The sequence below is a fragment of the Crocuta crocuta genome, unplaced genomic scaffold (assembly GCF_008692635.1).
Source record: "Crocuta crocuta isolate KB4526 unplaced genomic scaffold, BGI_CrCroc_1.0 scaffold273, whole genome shotgun sequence".
Taxonomy (NCBI): Eukaryota; Metazoa; Chordata; class Mammalia; order Carnivora; family Hyaenidae; genus Crocuta; species Crocuta crocuta.
This window is the reverse complement of record NW_027529425.1, coordinates 3,273,237-3,292,795: the sequence shown is the minus strand read 5'-3', so window position 1 is coordinate 3,292,795 and position 19,559 is coordinate 3,273,237. Positions and strand designations below refer to the sequence as shown.

The 19,559-nt window shown below is 46.1% G+C and overlaps 1 protein-coding gene across 1 annotated transcript; it reads left to right on the top strand.

The window, feature by feature from the left end:
- Nucleotides 1–258: 258 nt before the first annotated feature.
- On the top strand, nt 259–17,886 carry ZNF12 (zinc finger protein 12). The gene is made up of 5 exons (XM_077758748.1): nt 259–400; nt 1,290–1,354; nt 7,329–7,455; nt 7,706–7,801; nt 11,621–17,886. Exons 2-5 carry the CDS (start codon nt 1,340–1,342, stop codon nt 13,468–13,470), a joined length of 2,088 nt encoding a protein of 695 aa, XP_077614874.1. The 5' UTR covers nt 259–400; nt 1,290–1,339; the 3' UTR covers nt 13,471–17,886.
- The last annotated feature ends 1,673 nt before the right edge of the window (nt 17,887–19,559 follow it).

The following is a 19,559-nucleotide window of genomic DNA, read 5'->3' as shown; positions in this document are numbered from 1 at the left end:
GGGAAACAGAGTCCGGGTATTGGTCAGTTCCCGAGGTGGGCTCCAGGAGCGCCGCCGACATCGTCCTGCGCATGTGCAGCTCATCCAGTGTGCGTGTTCGCGCACGCGCAGTGCCGCTGCTCCGCTCTCGCTTCCTGTCCGTGCCCAGGTCACCGCTGGCCGTGGTTCCCAGGCTTCGGCCTCTGGCGGGCGAGGGTCCCGGGGCCTGCAGGGCTCCAGGCCGTCTGTCCGGGCAGACACCTAGCNTTCGGGCCCCAGGAGGGTCGTCGGCCCAAAGTGAGCTTGTCTCGGAGGCCCAGAGCCGGCTCCTGGAGAACGGCGGCCCCGGGAGGTGCAGGAGGAGCAGGGCCCGCCCCGCAGCCCTTGGGAGACTTGGGGCAGCTCGGCGTTTCCCGACGAGGTAGGTCGTGGGCTTTCGGGTCTCCAGGCAGTTGTAGATTTTGTGTGCTGCGCCGCAGGCCGAGGGCGCGATTGGGTGGCTAGGGAGGGGTGGGCGCTTCCCGGGACTCCTGGGGCTCAGGTTTCCTCGGGGCGCAGCGGGTCCCTTCATCCCTTGCTCCCCCAGTCGCCCTCTCCTGGCTTCCAAGCGCGTCTCTAAGCGCCCCTGGGCATCTGTGCTGTCTCCTCTTAAGTGTGTACTGACCGCGCTGGGCTCTGCCCTGTGGCATCCGACAGTGTAGTGCAGGATAAGTCTGCGAGGGTTTGCTGCTGCTTCTGCTGCCGCCGCCGCTGGGGTGACCGAGGAGGAGGCTGGGCCTGAGAAGGGGTGTGACGCTTCCAGGGTGACCCGGTCTCTGGGTGGAATTGTGGACGGGACTCAACTCCTGGTCCAGCGTGCTGTTCACTCTGTTACATTTTAAGTCAAAGTAAGTGTCTTAACTGAAGATCGTTTTGAGCAGCACGTTCAAACGCCTACAAATGATATTTGAAGGCAGCCATGCGGGTGCACATCTCTTGACTCAGGCCATCCTGCCTCCTGTTCTGAAAGAGATGGTTAGAAAATAGATGACTGTTAACAGAATTTTTGTATCTTCTATTGAATGATGGAGGTTTATTTATTTCAATAGGATACAGTGTCCATTCATTAATGAGAAACATACCCACTCAGTGGCCACATAGTCAGGTGCCAGCTACAGACAGACAGGTGGGTGCCCCCTCCTTATTTTTCCAATTACTTCTGAAGATTTAAAGGGACAGTGCCCCACAGGTTTCTTTCATGGAACTTTCCAGGAGAGTACTTTCTTGGCAGTAGCGATCACAGCTTCATTGCTTCTCTTTTCTTTGCCCAGGTCTGCTCCCACTTTCACTGTCCTCCACGTTTTTCCAAGAGCAGCAGAAGATGAGTAGATCTGTGGTGAGTGTTTCTGTTTATGTATTCCCCACTTCCTTTTGTATTAGCCTATAGATGAATAGTTCAGATTTTAAAGGGGGAAGGTAGAGATAGAAAAGATATATGATTGAACAAAGCACGGAGTACCAGAATGGCAGCAAGCATCTCCGTCATGTTCACATGTATAGATAGCACGATCCTTCAGAGCCTTGAAAGCTGAAGTGCAGAGGCTCCTGGTCTGCTTGACATTCATTGAAAAAAATGACAAATGCCATTCCTTACTAGACACTGACCTGCCAAGAAAGTTTTGTTTTCTCTTGGGTTTTGCAGTTTCTTTGACCATCTCACTGTAATTGTGATCAGGCTCGCCTAAGCCATGGCTGTTGGTGCCGTACTTGTGCATCCTGTAAGCTGAGACATACTGGTCCAGGGAGCACCTAGTGCATATAATTTTTCTGGAAACTACAATATCGTCCCATAGATACATTGTTTTTACTGCTTGATCCAGGGGTAAAATGAGGATACTCTGGAGAAGTGGCTTTCTCACCCTCCAGTAAGTCTTGCTAAATATTTCTCTATGCCAGTCTATCTGGTGTGCATCTCAGACCTGTGCCATCATGTCTCTGGCAAAGATTGCTTGGTTTCCATTCACGTTTTCTCCTGCAACCTTGGTTCTGTCCCTGCCCATCCCCAGAACCTGCCCCAGGTTACCATGAGCTAACATACCAAGCTAGTGATTTGCCATGCTTGCCTTGGTCTGCTCTGCCGCCTTTCCCATCTACAGGGTCTGCTCTGTTGGTTCTGTGACAAATCTCTTCTGCTCTCTTCCTGACCGATTCTTCTGCCCTGTTCATGTGCTATTTTTTCCATCCCTGGCTCACGGCCTTTATACCTGTCTGACCTCTCCCTCCTGTATTCTGAATTGCCCACTCTGTCTGTTTTCCCATGTGGACCAGATGCCTCTGGCTGGCCACCTGCCAGTGTTTCCATGGAGGTTGTCCAAAGGATACCTCAGGTTAATAGTAATTATTTGTAGCCCAGTCTATGCCTTCTGCTCTTGTCCCTGACTCTTTGTTCCACTGTCCAGCCTGTCACTCAATCCAGAAAAATGGGATTCTTTCTAATCTCTTTCTCCATTCTGTTACCACATTCGCTCATTCCTATTGTTATATTCTTTTTTTGTTTGTTTTAGAGAAAAAGCGTGCACATGCTAACAAGGGAGAGGGGTAAAAGTGAGAGAGGGGGTAGAGAAGGAGAGAGAGAGAGAAAAAATATCCAGCAGGCTTCAGCCCAACATGGAGCTGAATCCCATAACCCTGGGATCATGACCTGAGCTGAAATCAAGAGTCAGACATTTGGAGCACTTGGGTGGCTCAGTCTGTTAAGCTTCTGACTTTAGCTCAGGTCATGATCTCATGGTTCATGGGTTCAATCCCTGCATTGGGCTTTGTGCTGACAGCTAGCTTAAAGCCTGGAACCTGTTTCAGATTCTGTGTCTCCCTCTCTCTCTGACCCTCACCTGCTCTCTCTCTCTCTCTCTCATAAATAAATAAAACATTAAAACTTTTATTTTAAATTAATAAAATTTAAAAAAAAAAAGAGTCAAGACATTTAACCGGCTGAGCCACCAGGCGCCCCATAGTAGATCATTTTTAGAGTAGTTTAGCTTTATCTGAAAATTGAGCAGACAGTAAAGAGATCCCATCGACTCTTCCCTGTCTCAGTTTCCCCTGTCTCAGGCACCACATTAGCCTGGTGCATTGTTTCAGTGGATGGGTCAGTGTTGATACATTATCTGAAGTCAAGAGTTGATGTTAGAGTTCACTCCTTGTGTTGTATGGTTCACGTTTTGACGTCCTTATGATGGCATATGTCTGCCGTGACAGTATCCTACAGAACAGGTTTACTGCCCTGAAAGTTCCCTGGGTACCACCCGTTCATTGCTCCCTCCCCCAGTCTCTGGCAATTACCAGCCTCTCCACTGTATGTATGGTTTTGCCCTTTCCAGGATGTCACGCACAGGTGACCCTTGCACAACACATGTCTGAACTGTTTGGGTTTACTTATCCATGGGTATTTTTCAACAGGTACAGCATGATACCGTAAAGGTATCTTCCTCATGATTTTCTTTCTACGTTGTAAGAAAGCAGTATATCATTCGCATAATGTACAAACACATGTTAATTGACTGTTAGGTTATTGGAAAGGCTTCCCATCAGCTGCACACTACTAGCAGTTAACTTGGGAGGAGTCCAAAGTCATACGTGGACTTTCAACTGTGGGTGGTGAGTGTCCCTCACCCCCGCATCGTTCAGGGGTCAGCTGCTGTTGGAGTCATACAGTCTGTAGCTTTTTCAGACTGGCCTCTTTCTGATTTTGCATGAAATGCCTGTTCCCATGCACTACCAGTCTTTCTGTCCCTATACGGTCTCGTTTGTTGTTTTTCTTACTGACGTACAAAGGAGTTTTAAGTGTTTTACATTTTGTCTGTTTGAATCATGTTAGTAAACATTTTCTTCTGAGCTTATTTATTTTTTTCTTTATCTTCCAGGTTACCATAGTGCCCTTTAATATTTTCATTTTGACGAGTTGAATACTGTACATTTTTAAAATTTCTCGAAACAAGCACATTTGTGTGGGTAGGATTCCTGGTTCCAGAGCGCCCTCTGCAGTCAGCACTGGAGCCGCTGCTTTACTAGTGGGAGGAATTCGTGGTCTTGTGCTTTCTTTCTCTTTTCTGTGCATTCTTTGGGCCTCGGGCTGGTGTCCTGACTTCCGACTCCCAGAGGCCTTGCACATGTGAGGATTCCCTTTTCCTGGATTTTCAAGAGGATTCTGCCTCAGTGGGGACCCTCAGACTGCAGTCTTCTGGCCCCAGTAGGCTCTCACCGTTCTCTGTTGTTTGGACCCCAACAATACATGCGAGCTCTGTGACATGCAGAGGTGGCTGTGACACACAAGGGCCCCTTTGTTAAAGTCCTTTTGCACTCAGGTCTCTGTCTGAAACCCTCTGGGTGGATCTCTTTCTCTCTCAGTCTTTACTGATGGAATGCCAGTGCTGTACCCTTCTAGCCACTGCTGAAAGGAGCCTCAGAAAGGAAAGAAAACCTGTCCTCCCTCCCAAACAGCAGGGGACAGAGCAGCGCCGTCTGCATCGGAAACCTTCCAACAACGTGGCAGATCAGGGTGTTCACGGGACGTTCTCACCCTCATGTCCAGTGATCTGGCTTGTGTGACAATCTGTAGCCAGCCCTGAGGTTTTTTTTTTTTTAATTAAAAAAAATGTTTTTAATAGTTTTTAAATTTATTTTCAAGATAGAGACAGAGCATGAGCGGGGGAGGGGTGGAGAGAGAGAGAGAGGGAGACACAGAATTTGAAACAGGCTCCAGGCTCTGAGCTGCCAGCACAGAACCCAGCACAGGGCTTGAACCCATGAACCGCAAGATCATGACCTGTGCCAAAGTCGGACACTTAACCGACCTAGCTACCCAGGCGCCCCACCAGCCCTGAGTTCTTGATCACAAGGCCACCTCAGGAATACGAGCTGTACTGAGTGTTCTTTTAAGACATGAGGGTTGTTCTCTTTTGAAACTAACCTAAAATCCCTAAATATCTGCAGTTCTGGCCGGTTTCTTAATTTGTTAACCAGGTTTTCTGAACCCATTTTCCTTGAGTTTAAAATGCTTTTGTGTTGCTGCTTGCCTGAAGCCAGAGAAAGAATAATGTAGCTTTCTCTTTCTGCCTTTGCACTTAACCAAGAACTTGGGCAAGCTCCTCAGACCCATCAGCAAAGAAAAAAATCAGCTTGGAACATTCACAATAATGCTCTTTTTAAGCAGCAACACTGCATGTATTTTATGTCCATTACATGCAAAAACTATATTTTTTTCTTAATGTGCTTTTTCCTCCCCTTAGAAGGCCAAAATGCAGGCATTGAAAAGTCCCTGCAAATTGCACCTTTTGTGAAATTACAGTTGCAAGACCAGAAGTTAGAATAAGATGTACGTTGTTCTGTTTACTCATTAAAGTTAAACCACTTCTTTCGATCCCTTGCTCTTTTGCTTTTGGTAATAACTTTCTGCACATGAACTTCTGGATGCTGATCTTCATGAGAGTGGCCAGAGTTGTGACTGGAGGGGGTCTCAATGAAGGACAGACAGAGCTTCTGGAAGGCCTCCTTGCTGTTGCTGTCTAGGACTGTCTCCTCACGGACTGGGCCTGGGCAGTTCTGCACACAGATCAGTCTGGCCTGGGCAGGAGCCACTTCTTACAGCACCCTGTGGCCCGTCCGCAGCTGGTACTCGGACCCGAACACCTTTACCTGGCCCCCAGTGTCCCCACACCTGGAGCCTGGGAGAATAACAGGTTCAGGTGACCAGGTGGTCTCGGGGAATCTTGCCAGCAGGATGTGTCCTGCACTCTTCGATCGTTACATGTTAAGTATCTTAGATTAGTGAATGTCAGGAGTTTGCCATTCTCTCAAATGGTCCCCGTGCAGGACACGGCCTTTCCTTCCACACTGCTCCTTACATGCCTTGTCAGATTGCTGGAGCCTTTTTGTTTTTAATGTACTGGCACTGTTTTGTAATCCCTCCTTGGCAATTGCATAAATTTGACAGCCTTGTTGGCCTTAGTTGTTTAAACTTGTTTCTGTGTTTTCTGGTTAATTTTTGTCGTTATTTGGAAAGACTGATAAGATGCATAGTGGATAGTCAACAGTAACCTGAGGTGTCATTATGTCCAGAGTTAAGTGCTTTCCCATTTGATGCTGGTATCACGTTATATGACAGATACTGTTGTTACCTTTATTTTAGAGGTAGTGATACGGAGGGACAGTTGTAATGGCTGGAGTATTTGAGTGGGGACAGTTTATTCAGAAAATCCACACTTAAAGCTTCAGCTTAGGCAGTCTCTGGGTCTGTTTGCCCCTCCTTGGGGCTGTGCTCCCCTGTATTGTGTGAATGGCCAGAAAGGGGATTCCTTCTGAGTTTCCCAGCTAGGAATTAGGGACAGCTGAACAAGCTCTTGCTGACAGTTCACATGGCAGCTGTGGTCAGGCCTGCTAGACATACTTTGCAATAAAATACACAACTAATGGGGTGCCTGGCAGCTTGGTTGGTTGAGCGTCTGACTCTTGGTTTTGGCTCAGGTCATGATCTCACGGTTCATGAGGTTGAGCCCCACATTGGGCTCTGCTTTGGAGCCTGCTTAGGATTCTCTCTCCCTCTCCCTCTGCTCTTCCCCTGCTCACTCGCTTTCTCTGTCTCTCAAAATTAAAAATTAAACAAAACATTTTTTAAAATCTTTAAAAAAATACACACAATGAGTGTGTGTTGCCTGGCTTCTTGCTTTGGCAGGGGTGGCAAATATCACAGATCAACTCCTTCCATGCACAGTAGGAAGAGCCGGTTGAACAGGAACAGTGGGTGAATTTCAGGCTGTTGAGTTTGGATCTGGGACACATCTGACCTTTAGGAGAGAAGCCTGGCTGGTGGTAAACAATTGCGAAATGCCGACATACTCACAGCAGGATGCAGATAACAAAGTGTAAAGGACCAAAAACAGAGCCCCAGGCCCTCTAACTTCAAGATGTCTTGGAGAACAGGGGAGCCAGCAAAGGAAACAGAAAGGAGTCAGCGGGGCAGGTCAGAGGAGAGCCAACATCGGTAATGTTCTGGAAGCAAAAAGGAGGAGCAAAGTGCACCTTGCGTTTCTCTGAATGCCCCTCAGGCCTGTGGCCCTCAGGGGCAGAGGCTATGTGTGCTGGTCTTAGTGTCCCTAGCCAGGACTTTCCTGACTCACAGCACAAGATGGTATTTTCTCTTTTTTGGTGAATACTGAATGTGTTCATCCTGGTGTATTTCTGATTTGTTTATTTTCTTTCCGTGATAAAGGAGGTAACAGTGTTTGTAGTTCATTTGACCAGTGAGCTTGGTAAGCTCTTGTCCCCATATGCCTTCTCCACCTCATCCAGTTCCGATCACGGTGCCATTACAGGGGCCAGTGTCATTCAGGGACGTGGCCGTGGACTTCACGCAGGAGGAGTGGCAGCATCTGGACCCTGAGCAGAAGACCACCTACCGAGATGTGATGCTGGAGAACTACAGCCACCTCGTCTCTGTGGGTGAGGAGAGCCCGCTCTCTCGATTGCTAAGATACATGGGATTTCCCTCAGATGTACCAACTTTAACTTTGAATTTGATGGGACAGATGTGAGTGGTCTGTTTTGGGCACCAGGCAAGGCATTTGATCTTCACCTCCCCAGTGCAAGGCTCTAAATGTGGTGCAGCTCATAAGGCAGCACCATCCTCAGACGACGAGAGACCCGGCAGCCCAGCAGCGAGGCTCAAGTTCTCTCTCATTTCTGTTAACAGGCTGTCACATTATCAAACCGGAAGTTATCATCAAGTTGGAGCAAGGAGAAGAGCCATGGATAGTGGAAGGAGAATTCCTACCACACAGTTACCCAGGTGTGTTAGTGCAGGCAGTGCGGAGACTGGTAACTTGGAAGTGTTTTTCCCCAGGAACCTCTCATGGTCCGGAGCCCGTAGAAGGGCCTACAGACAGTTGCGTGTGTGCTCTAGCTACCTGAGCCTCACTGCTGGAGCCTTCCTCCTTCCCCGAGAGAACCTGTGTTTGCAGAGTGTTGCCATGCTTTGCCTCTCCCCCAAGCCTGCCCTCCGTGGCTCCCTTCTCCCCAGTGAGCCTTGGGTCTAGCTTGCTCCACGGCATTTGCATCTGCCCATTATCACGGCTTCTTTTGGTTTTTAGGCGTTTGTGTCTGTTAAAAAGTAACTGATATGACTCGTAGGTTTCTCACCACCTTCCTTTCTTCCTCTTTTCTGTGAGATGCCTCAGACAGGTCTCTGTCCCTGGTTTCCTGTCTCCCTTCTCTGAGGTCAGATTCCAAAGCTCCATCCTGTGCCTGAACCAGTGAGTTCGGTGCACCGTGGAGCACCTGGGTGCGAGATCCAGCCCTTTCTGAGTTGGGTGACAGCAGCGTCTGGGCCCCCTGCCCGCCCATCTTGTCCCTTACTCACCGCAGTGTCCTGTCCTAGCGGGCACTCAGTGAGTGTGATGCACGGGAGTGAGTTAGGATTCCCTTCCTTCCATCCTCCAGAAATGTCTCTGAAAGCTCCGCTTCCACCTTAATTGGGTTCTGCTTCCTGAGCTCTTCAAAGGGTCCCTCCTCGTCCCATTATTAGGGTTGTTGTTTGCCTGTTTGTTTTGTGCTTTACCATCCCTGTCCTCCTGTCCACTCTCCTGTGGTAGCAGCCCAGCGGTCCCTCATGCTACATACACTTGCAGGATGGTGTTCCTGGAAGTTTACAGTTGACCTTCTCACTGGTCTCCCAGGATGAGCCTTTGGGGGTTTCCCTGCTGCTTCCGAAAGGGAGTGTAAATTCCTCATCTTCCCTGTGCTGCCTGGAAAATTAATTTTCAGTGCTTTCCCAGAACTCCTGCTAAATTCCACTGGGTCCTCACTCCTAAATGTCTTCTGTTCATGGGGTTATTGTCCATTTCGCTTTAATTCAGAGAGGAGTGTTTGCCAGATAACAGCACATTCTTCCAGATAACTAAGCACAGGGCTCAGGTTTTCCACCTCTCCTTGAAGCTTGTCCTTCCAGCTCTTATTATTCCAGTGTTTTCCTTCTCTCAAGATGACTCCACCTCAGGGCCATATCTTGAAAAAAGTTAGGTCTGATCAAGTAATCTTACTTGATAGTATATATATTTTGCTTTAGCTTCTTTTTTCCCAAATTATAACCCGGTAAAGAAAAGAGCATGTTCTCCTTTGCCATGGTATGTAATGTGTAGTCCACATTGAGTGTCTTTGGAGCCCAGTAGGTGAAAGAACTTTCTTGTCTGTCTATTGAGAAATAATTGATAAGCAGTGCTAAATATTCATGCTTGGGTCACATCCCCATGTATTCTGCAGGTGCCTGAAAGCAACAGCTCTGATTTCAATTCAGGGGTTCAAAGGAAATAGGGAATAGAGTCATACTTTCTAAGAGACAGGATTTGGTTAGGAAAAGAGAAGAGAGTTGCATGGTGTAATTTACAGCTCAGCATTTCAGGGGCACCTGACTGACTCCGTTGGTAGAGCACGCAACTCTTGATCTCAGGTTCATGAGTTCAAGCCCCACCTTGGGCACAGAGCCTCCTTAAAAGAAACAGACCCTTAGCATTTCATACGGAATGTTGGTGTTCCCAGGCAAGGCTGAACCGCTGTGCTAAAGCCATTCTGTGGAGAGTACTTATTTCCAGCTTTAAGGGGAAATGGAGCTAGTTGAGCTGAGAAAGGATTTGAGATGGTTTTACTTGTTTGTTTTATAAAAAAAAAAATTTTTAAGCATTTTTGAGAGATAGAGACAGTGTGAGCAGGAGAGGGGCAGAGAGAAGGAGACACAGAATCCGAACCAGGCTCCAGGCTCTGAGCTGTCAGCACAGAGCCTCATGCGGGTCTCAAACCCACAAACCATGAGATCATGACCTGAGCTGATGTCAGGCGCTTACCTGACTGAGCCACCCAGATGCCCCATTGTTTGTTTTTTTAAAGCATGGAACTCTCTGAAAGATAGGTTTTGAGTAGACCAAGGCTGGAAGCCAAGCAAACTGAGTGAAGCAATAGGAGCGGAGACTTGTGGTTGAAAGTAAGCTGGGCATTGTTGGCCCCACGGCAATCTCAGAAGCCCACGGTGCCTCAGACTGTGAGGGTCTCTCCCAACTTGCTGTGAAGTGGTGTGGGGCCAAGTGCTGGGCCCCCTCCCCCACTCCCCACTCCCACCTGGGAAGGATCACCTGACACTCCTTGCCTAACAAATAGCTTGGTTTTCCTAGAGCAGAAATTCTTCTTCATAGGCTCATATAAACCCAGTTTGGAATCACACTGTGAGTCCAGGTGAAAAGTATTCTTTGTCAGACTTTTCCTCCCTTTTATCTGTCGATGTTTTGGCAGTGCACTCAGGAAGCTGTAGGTTTTGGAGGACAAGGCTGGTACGATTTTATCTGATGTGGATGACAGCAAGCATGGTAGTCAAGTTCATCCAAAAACTTGTTAAGTAAAAATAAAGGTCACTGTTTTAGGAGCAGTTTGAGGAATCTGATTTTTAAGGTTTGTAAATGAAAAGAAAGCCAAATGAAGCTCAGGAGTGGTGAAGCCTCTGCACGTTCAGAGTTAAGGGGCAGTATGGGATGTCAAGAGGCGAGACTAGTTTATGGGAATTGCCAGGAGACCGAGAATGGGAAAAATAGTTGCTAAACTCACAGAGCACGTGTTTTGTGCCAAATGCTGCTCTGAGCACTTTATGAATTTATGTAATCCCACAGCAGCCCGGTACCACTGTCTCACCAGTGGATGGCCCTGAGTCACAGGCGACTTATGTACTTGTTGCAGGTCACCCAACGAGAGTGCATGCTGCACCATGCAAATAGAAATAAATAGAGTTTCATGGTTCGAATGAGTTCAGTTTAAATCATAGTATCAATAGAATATTTACAAAATCTTAAACTTCTGAAGGGCTGGCTGCTCTGGTCTATTTTATACTTCCTGTTGGACATACAGAGTTCCCGAGACTCTCCTTTCAAGTGAAACAGAATCACAGGGCCGTTCCTCTTAAACACGAGGAGGTTTGGGTACACGCTGAATTGGGCCTACTATGTGGAAACTGAAACAAAGGCAAAGTAATGTGGAAGGATCAAGGCTGGTCAAAACGCTGGTCACAAAAATCTCAGTAAAAGCGATGGTGCCTGAGACTGTGATCATCTCCCCCAACTTGATGGGAAACGGTGTGGCTCAAAGTGCTGGGCTCCTCCCGCTCCCCTGCTGCCTCCTGGGGCACCTGTGCACCCCTGCTTGCCTGGTAGCGCTCCTTGTTCATCCTTGTTTGCTGTGAGCCCTTTCATGTCTACCTGTCAGCTACTCATCCACCATCCCTTGTCTTCCTGTCAGCGCTCCGTGTTTACATTTTACCTTCTCTGCCCAGCTTTGAACAAACCCTTATAAAGCAGCGAAGATCAAAGGTGCTTGCATTTGTCCCCTTTCCTCACCTCAGAGGTGTGTATATGTGTGTTTGTGTGTGTGTACATGTGTGTGTATATGTGTATGTGTGCATACATGCATGTTTTTATCCCAAACTGTAACAGTAGGGAAAAGATACCCTTGGAATTATTTTCATCTGCCCATGGAGCTGGCATCTACACCACGATGAAATGCTTGCATGTAAATCACATTCCATATCTTAATGTAGGAAGATACACAAAATTTTGTTAATTTTGCCTCTTTTTAGAAGAAGTCCAGAAAGCTGATGATCTGGTTGAAAGAGTCCAGGAGAATGAAGGCAAACATTCAAGGCAAGCTATATCCATCAACAAAACCCTGACTGAAGAGAGAGGTAATGGTCTTGGTAAGACTTTTAATGTGGAAACGAACCCCATTCCTTCAAGGAAAATGTCCTATAAATGTGGCTCATGTGAAAAGAGTTTGAAGTCCGTTTCAGAATATATTAGTAGCGACGGCAGCTATGCAAGAATGAAGCCTGACGAATGTGGTGCGTGTGGGAAACCGCTTCCCCACGTGAAGCTTGAGAAAACTCATCCAGGAGACGAACCTTACGAATTTAATCAAAGTAGGGAAGCTTACAGTCTAAATGAAGAAAATATTTATCAGAACATTCATATTTTGGAGAAACCCTTTGAATATATTGAATGCCAGAAAGCCTTTCAGAAGGATCCAGTTTTTGGTAATCATATGGAGGAGAAGCCCTATAAGTGGAATGAATCCGAAATAGCCTTTCTCCAAATGTCCAACCTCGGTGTACACCAGAGGTCTCACATGGAAATGAAGCCCTACGAATGCAGTGCATGTGGGAAATCCTTCTGTAAAAAGTCCAAGTTTATCATACATCAGAGGACTCACACAGGGGAGAAACCTTATGAATGTAATCAGTGTGGGAAATCCTTCTGCCAGAAGGGAACCCTCACTGTCCATCAGCGCACACACACTGGGGAGAAGCCCTACGAATGTAACGAATGTGGGAAAACCTTCTATCAGAAGTTGCACCTCATTCAGCATCAGAGAACTCACTCAGGAGAGAAGCCCTACGAATGTAGTTACTGTGGGAAATCCTTCTGCCAGAAGACCCACCTCACACAACACCAGAGAACACATTCAGGAGAGAGACCCTATGTCTGTCACGACTGTGGGAAAACCTTCTCCCAGAAGTCAGCACTGAACGACCACCAGAAGATTCACACGGGCGTGAAACTCTATAAGTGTAATGAGTGCGGGAAGTGCTTCTGCCGCAAGTCTACTCTCACCACACACCAGCGCACACACACCGGTGAGAAGCCCTATGAATGTAATGAGTGTGGGAAGTTCTTCTCTCGGCTGTCCTATCTCACTGTGCACTACCGGACTCACTCTGGAGAGAAGCCCTACGAATGTAATGAGTGCGGGAAGACCTTCTACCTGAACTCCGCCCTCATGCGGCATCAGCGGGTGCACACCGGGGAGAAGCCCTACGAATGTAACGAGTGCGGGAAGCTCTTCTCTCAACTGTCGTACCTCACCATCCACCATAGGACTCACTCAGGAGTGAAGCCCTACGAATGTAACGAGTGCGGGAAGACCTTCTACCAGAACTCGGCCCTTTGCAGGCACCGGAGAATCCATAAAGGAGAGAAGCCCTACGAGTGTTACATATGTGGGAAGTTCTTCTCTCAGATGTCGTACCTCACCATCCACCATCGGATCCATTCAGGAGAGAAGCCGTACGAATGTAACGAGTGTGGGAAGACCTTCTGCCAGAATTCAGCCCTTAATAGGCATCAGAGGACACACACGGGAGAGAAAGCCTATGAGTGTTACGAATGTGGCAAGTTCTTCTCCCAGATGTCCTATCTCACTATCCACCATCGCATCCATTCGGGAGAGAAGCCCTTTGAATGTAATGAATGTGGAAAAGCCTTCTCTCGGATGTCCTACCTCACCGTGCACTACAGGACTCATTCTGGAGAGAAGCCCTATGAATGTAACGAGTGTGGGAAAAAGTTCTACCACAAGTCCGCCTTCAACAGCCATCAAAGAATTCACAGGAGAGGGAATGTGAACGTACTGGATGTGGGAAGGCTTCTCTGAAGCCCAAGAACCTTCTCAGTGTGGTGAGTGGACAGCTCCAGCCACCGTCCGTCAGAGCTCACACGGTGACGCACACAAATGAACCTTTGTGTTAGTCATACTTGAAACCTGAGAGTTCACAGGGTAGAGACCACCGTTGTAACAAGACCACAGGACTCACCATTGTAACAAGACCACAGGACTCATCAGATTCCAGACTGTACGGGAGTAAACGTTTATAAATATTTAGAATGTGTATGAACTTCACCGTGAACTCAAACTGTTTTACATATCAGGGAATTCATACCAAGGGAAAATCTCTCAATTTAAGGAAAGTGGAACACCTAGTCCTTTGAAAATTATTAGTATTAAATGTTGTTTCTGATGTAGTACCAAGCTCCTTGGGACTTGAATAGCTGTTGTGAGTAAAGATACTTGTGTAAATAGAAGCTGTCAAATCGGCAGGTAGCGATCAAGACCGCAGCATTGCAACCTGATGCTCATATGCGAGTGTTCCTGGGAATGTAGGACTTAACGTTTTTGAGGGGTTTTGGTCTGTCCACTTGTTTTTAGGATGCTACATTACAGGCATTGTATGTTCATTTGAATCATGTTTGAAAAGCCATTGTATCTTTAGTAGAATAATTTGTAAGACATGATAAGATTACCCATTTAAACCGCTCCACCATGTTTAGTATCCTAATACTGTCACTGAACTCCCATCTGATCGTGTGTGCACTACATTCTTTCTCCTGCTCTTCTCTTCCCTGTCAGTGAACTCAATTGTCTATAAAGAACCTAATGTTTTTATAATGTGTTCAACCTTATCTGAGTCAGCAAGAGATTGAAATCTATGCATAAAATAGAAAACTATATAATTTTGAGTTGTTAATCCCAGAAGTTTCCAGTAATAAGTTTCCTATAGCACTCATTGCACTCTGTACAGTTAAACAGGACTTAGAATACTTCCATCTGTACTAATTTTTCCACCTGCTTTATTTTGTTTTATTTTAGTGTGGATGCCTACGTAAGTGTAAGTGTGCAGAGCACACATACTGTGTAACTTAAGAATTATCTGTATTTTTATTTGGTATAATAGTGTTTTTAAATATCGTGTTCTACTCCTTCCTGAATGAATGAAGAACTCTTCATACGGGTTTGTGGCAGACTTTGGTGAACGACACTAGTCCCTCACTCCTTACTGTTTGCTGGCACAGTTTGGGTATCCATTCCTCTCCATGGAATGAAGGGTAAATCCTGACTAGTTTCAATTCATGATAATCCTTTTCTCATTGCCAGCTATTGGTTTAGAGTGGTCACGGGACCCAGTTCTGTTCAGATGAACAAAGGAGATATCTGACAGGTTATCTCTGGAAAACATTCCTTCAAAGATTCAAGGAATGAATCATGCAGGGTGAAGTAGAGTCTTCTGTGGAACGTTGCCTTCTCTGCATGGGATGCCTGGTTGTGTCTTTCAAATGTGGATTATAATTTAAGCATGGCAGAGCAGAAAGATTGGAAGGACCTGGGACCTGGACGATGATACTGAGTCACTGAACCGACCGGCCATGTAGCTGTGCCACTTCTGGACTGCCTCTTCTATAGTCGACTAAATTTACGTTTAAGTTGATTTTGGTTGCTCTGTTAGCCATACTGAAGATACAAAGTTATACTCTTTGTAGAAATTATGCAATTGAGAAGTGGACTTTAGGTAAATCATCTATTTAGAAGTAAGTACTGATAGAGAGCTTTATCTTAACTTTCTATAAATTTGGATGTAAATAATTTGAGCACTACAAGTCAACTTGAAACAATTAAATGTAGATGTCTCCTTGAATTTTTACATCATTGACCTAAGAGCCTTTAGAACCTGATACAGTGTCAGATATACCTTCCTTTATACAATGCATGGCAGATTTTGTTTAGGTTAATTTGTGTTATCCATGGATCATCACTATAGTGTGAGTTTGCAATATAGGTGTTGAGGGTAAGGACCTTTGCTTTCCAGTGATTAGCTGGATAGCCTCTATTTGCATAATTGACCCCTTACCGCTGAGGTGAAATGCCATATTTTTCATGTATTTCAATCCCTCATGGCACCTGTTTTTGTTGCTTAGCACTTTCCCTCCATATTCTTCTGGATGATCGTGAGTATGCTACATAGCAGGAATGAGAAGTCTGGTAGGTTGTATAGTTTTGTATAGGAAAATATACTTATGGTGTATTTGTGGAAATGGTACCTACAAAGAATTTCCCACAGTCATTTGTCATTATAGCTTTAAATACACAGTATGCATTTTAAGTAAAACATTCAAAGGTTTCAATGGTTTACCACATTCTTTGTCTCTTATGTAGTGCCTGTGCATAAAAGGGCCTTACATGTAAGTGGTCCCTAACTGCCTTTCTGATGATGGAGTAGAGTGACCTGTCCAGTTTCAAACATGTCGGTGTCCTTGTATTATTACATCTCTGAACGTAAGATCAGTGGCATGTTCATTAATGCCACTGTTTTTCTTCTTCCCTAGAGGCATGTGAAACAATGTGGTTTGTCTTTGACTTGATGGAATACAATATCTGAAAAGTTTTTCACTGTTCCTGGCAAGTGTGTAAGGTAACACATGCCCAAGTTCATGAAAGAAAGCACTAGAGGGACTTCAGCCTCCCTATCCTAAAGCAAGGACTGAACATGGACTTGGGGCAGAGCAGGAGTTCCTGTATGTTGTACACAGTGACCTCATAATTTGGGGTGTGACCAGATTATGAACTCTGAGGGGAGATTTTCAGGGGCTGAGCAGAAGGAAGACCCTTCCTGGCAGGTGGACACATGACATTCCCCCAATATTTTGTCTCATCCTCAAGTCAGTGAAGTGGTGGCTCATCAACTGCTTCTTACTTAGGTCCAAATGAAGACGTAGTTTTAACACCAGGGCCCTGTCCCCTCAGAGGCCCCAGAGTCGTCTGCTTCTTTGTTCCACATCAATGAGCCTGGCTGCACTGTCCAGTCAGGCCCCCCAGAGAAGACTGTACAGTCCACAGGTTGTAGCCCAGATAACTGCCAGCTTTATAGAAGGCCTGCACTTAAAACAAGGAAATTCCTTTTCCTTCTCATCACAGGGATGACTGCATCACAGGTTGTTTTTCTCATCCCTGAATTTAAAGTCTGTGATTCCTGCCAAACTGTTGAAACTAGCATGGGCTGTCAACCTGTTTCCTGAGCCCAAGTCTGGGATGCCATTGAAGCCCGAGTGGTTCGTGGGTCCCGGGACTGCAGAGGGTGCACTGGGGGCAGATGGCTTTCTGCAGGGAGCTATGAGCAGCCAGAGACTGTAGGGAGGCAGGCGCTGAAGGGAACGCAGGGAATATCATCTTTTTCCACGCTACACTGCTCTCTACTGTAGTGTCCCAAGCACTTATTGCCCGCCAAGGTCCTTTGCGAGGCAGAAAGCAGGTGCGTCAGCTCCATCCAATGAGGTAAGGGCTGGAGGCAATGGACATGGTGCGAGATGGCGCATTCTCTCCTCACTCCACAGTCACGTCACTACAGGAAGTAGGCACGGTTTTCTGGATGGAGGAGGACCTTTTGGTGATCATGTAACGTGCCGAGAGGGGGTTTCTCCTAGTTGGAGGTGGGCTTTCTCTTCTTTTAACACATACATCTGCTGTGGCCACACTGAGGAGCAGGAATGGGGATTAGACCTTACATCAGCAGAGATTTGTGGATAACTCAGCAAGAAAAAATGCTGCCAGAAGACCTGAAGGAGTTTACCAAGAGAACACCACACATCTCCAGCACGGGCAGGCATAATGGGATGTGGAAATCCAGACTTCAAAATGGTCTTACTAGACATCCTTTAAGAACAGTATATTAGTTACATGAAGCAGGAACAGTTACCCCAAAAGAGGTGGGGGGAAGGAGAAAGGGCATCAATAATTGGCATGAAGTAAATACTTCACTAGATGAGTTTAATTGCAGAGCAGAGACAGCCACAAAGTCAGTCAGTGGGCTGTGTGGTAACAGCAAATGATTTCACCCTGGACACCAGGAAGAGGATGCAATGTGAAAAATCAAACACTGAGACAGAGAGGACAGTAGACATAATACCCACATCCTGGGGTTCTCAAAAAGACAAGATGAAAAGAAAATCCATGAATTTAAAATTTCTCAATTTGAAAAAGAATGAATTAAGAGAGTTTTGTGATGCCAAATGGAAAGAAGCAGAAAATCTCAGGTCTGTAAAGCAAAACATTGGTTTGCCCTAAGACCAATACCTAGAGTAGATGACATCCAGTAAAGTGACAAGAAAAGGCGGCGCATCCACAAGAAGGGCTAGGATGGTGCTGGGAGTCCTCAGTCATTAGAATGCGCGAGTTAAAACAAGTTACACTGATCAGAATGGAATAAATGACAGCAACATAAAATAAATATGGGTAAGGTTGTGAATGGTGATTGGTAATATTTGTAGCAGGATAAACTGACCGGAAATACCTTTTATAATTCATGTGTGTGGGGGCACTAAGGTGGCTCAGTCAGTTGAGCATCCGACTCTTGATTTCAGCTCAGGTCATGATCGCATGGTTTGTGAGTCAGAGCCCCGCATCAGGCTCTACACCGACAGCCCCTCTCCTGCTTGCACACACACTCTCTCTGTGCAGCTAACAAAGTTATGGAACTTTTCTCTCTCTCAAAATAAACAAACATTTAATAAAAATAAAGATCTTTAAAATTAATGTGTGTGCCTTCTCATGCAGTGGCACTTGCTAATATGCTTCTCTATCCCCGAGAAATTCTGTACACACACATGGATGCATACACAGGGAATTCTGTCAATGGAATGAGACATCCCAGGTCACTAGAAGAGGTAAGTAAAATGCAGATCAAGCAGTGGTGTGCATAAAACATGAAATATAAAACCTAAAACACTTGATAAAACAATATGAATTTTAAAAATAGAATGGGATTTCTGTAACTAAATATTTGGGTTTTTTTTGGTAACTAAATATTTGTTAATGTCACACACAACACACACACACCCTTACATACGTTACAATGGAATGTGCTTAAGGTCATAAATTGACTGTGTGAATGGCTGTACAAGAAGGGAACAGAATCAGAGTTTGAAACGAAGAGAAAAATCAGGCAAAGAATGGCCTCCACGCATAAACCAAGACTGAAAATAAATGTTTTGAACCGAGTGGTATGATTAACACTGTTCCCCGGGACTCCCCAGAAACGTTAAAACACAAAGGACCTGAGAAGTAAAAATCCTCAGTGTTTTATGCTTTTCCGTTTTAGCCAGAGTTTCACAGCCCAGGTGCCTAAATGACATCTGTGTCTTTTCTGGCAACTTCAAGCTAACTTCCAGTAATGTGGTTGTGGCTGCTCCATTTGTTGGTCCCTCTGTACTTTTTTTTTTTTTTAAGTAGGCTCCATGCCCAAGTGGGGCTTGAACTCACAACCCTGAGATCAACAGTAGCATGCCTTACTGAGCAGCTGGTGTCTCTGTCACTCTGTACTTTTAAACCTCCTTCCTAGGATGAAGGAGCCCCCAGCCAGGAGTATCTGCATCATGTCACAGATGTCATTTTGTGGGACAGACAGCACTGCTCAGGCACCAGGGTCCCCCCTTCCACCCAGTTTCAGCTTCACACCTCCCTGCAGATCTGAGTCCCCAGCTTCGCCCAGCGATGGTCAGGTGACTGTCTTTAGGTCCACGGGATGCAAGCTGAGGACTGTGTCATCTTGTAAGTCACATTCTAAGAGTACTGTTGTTCTCCGCTGCCTCTTCCCCCCTCCCTTGGCTGTGACAGCACCATGGTGACAAGGGTAACACTTGAGGGCAGGGCTCCACCTACTGGGTCTGGAAACGGCCAGGAAACACTTCAGGCTTTGTGGGCAGGGCCTCTCGAAGCCACTCAGCACAGCCTCCATGTGTGACAGCGCCTACACAGCCTATGGGGGTGGCCTGGCCGTGTCCCAGTAAACCTCTATGTAGAGACAAAAATTTCAATTTCGTAGAATTTCACATGCCATAAAATATTACTTTGATTTTCTAAAAAAACTACTGACAAATGTAAAATCCAGTCTTGGCTTACAGGCTGCACCAGAAGCA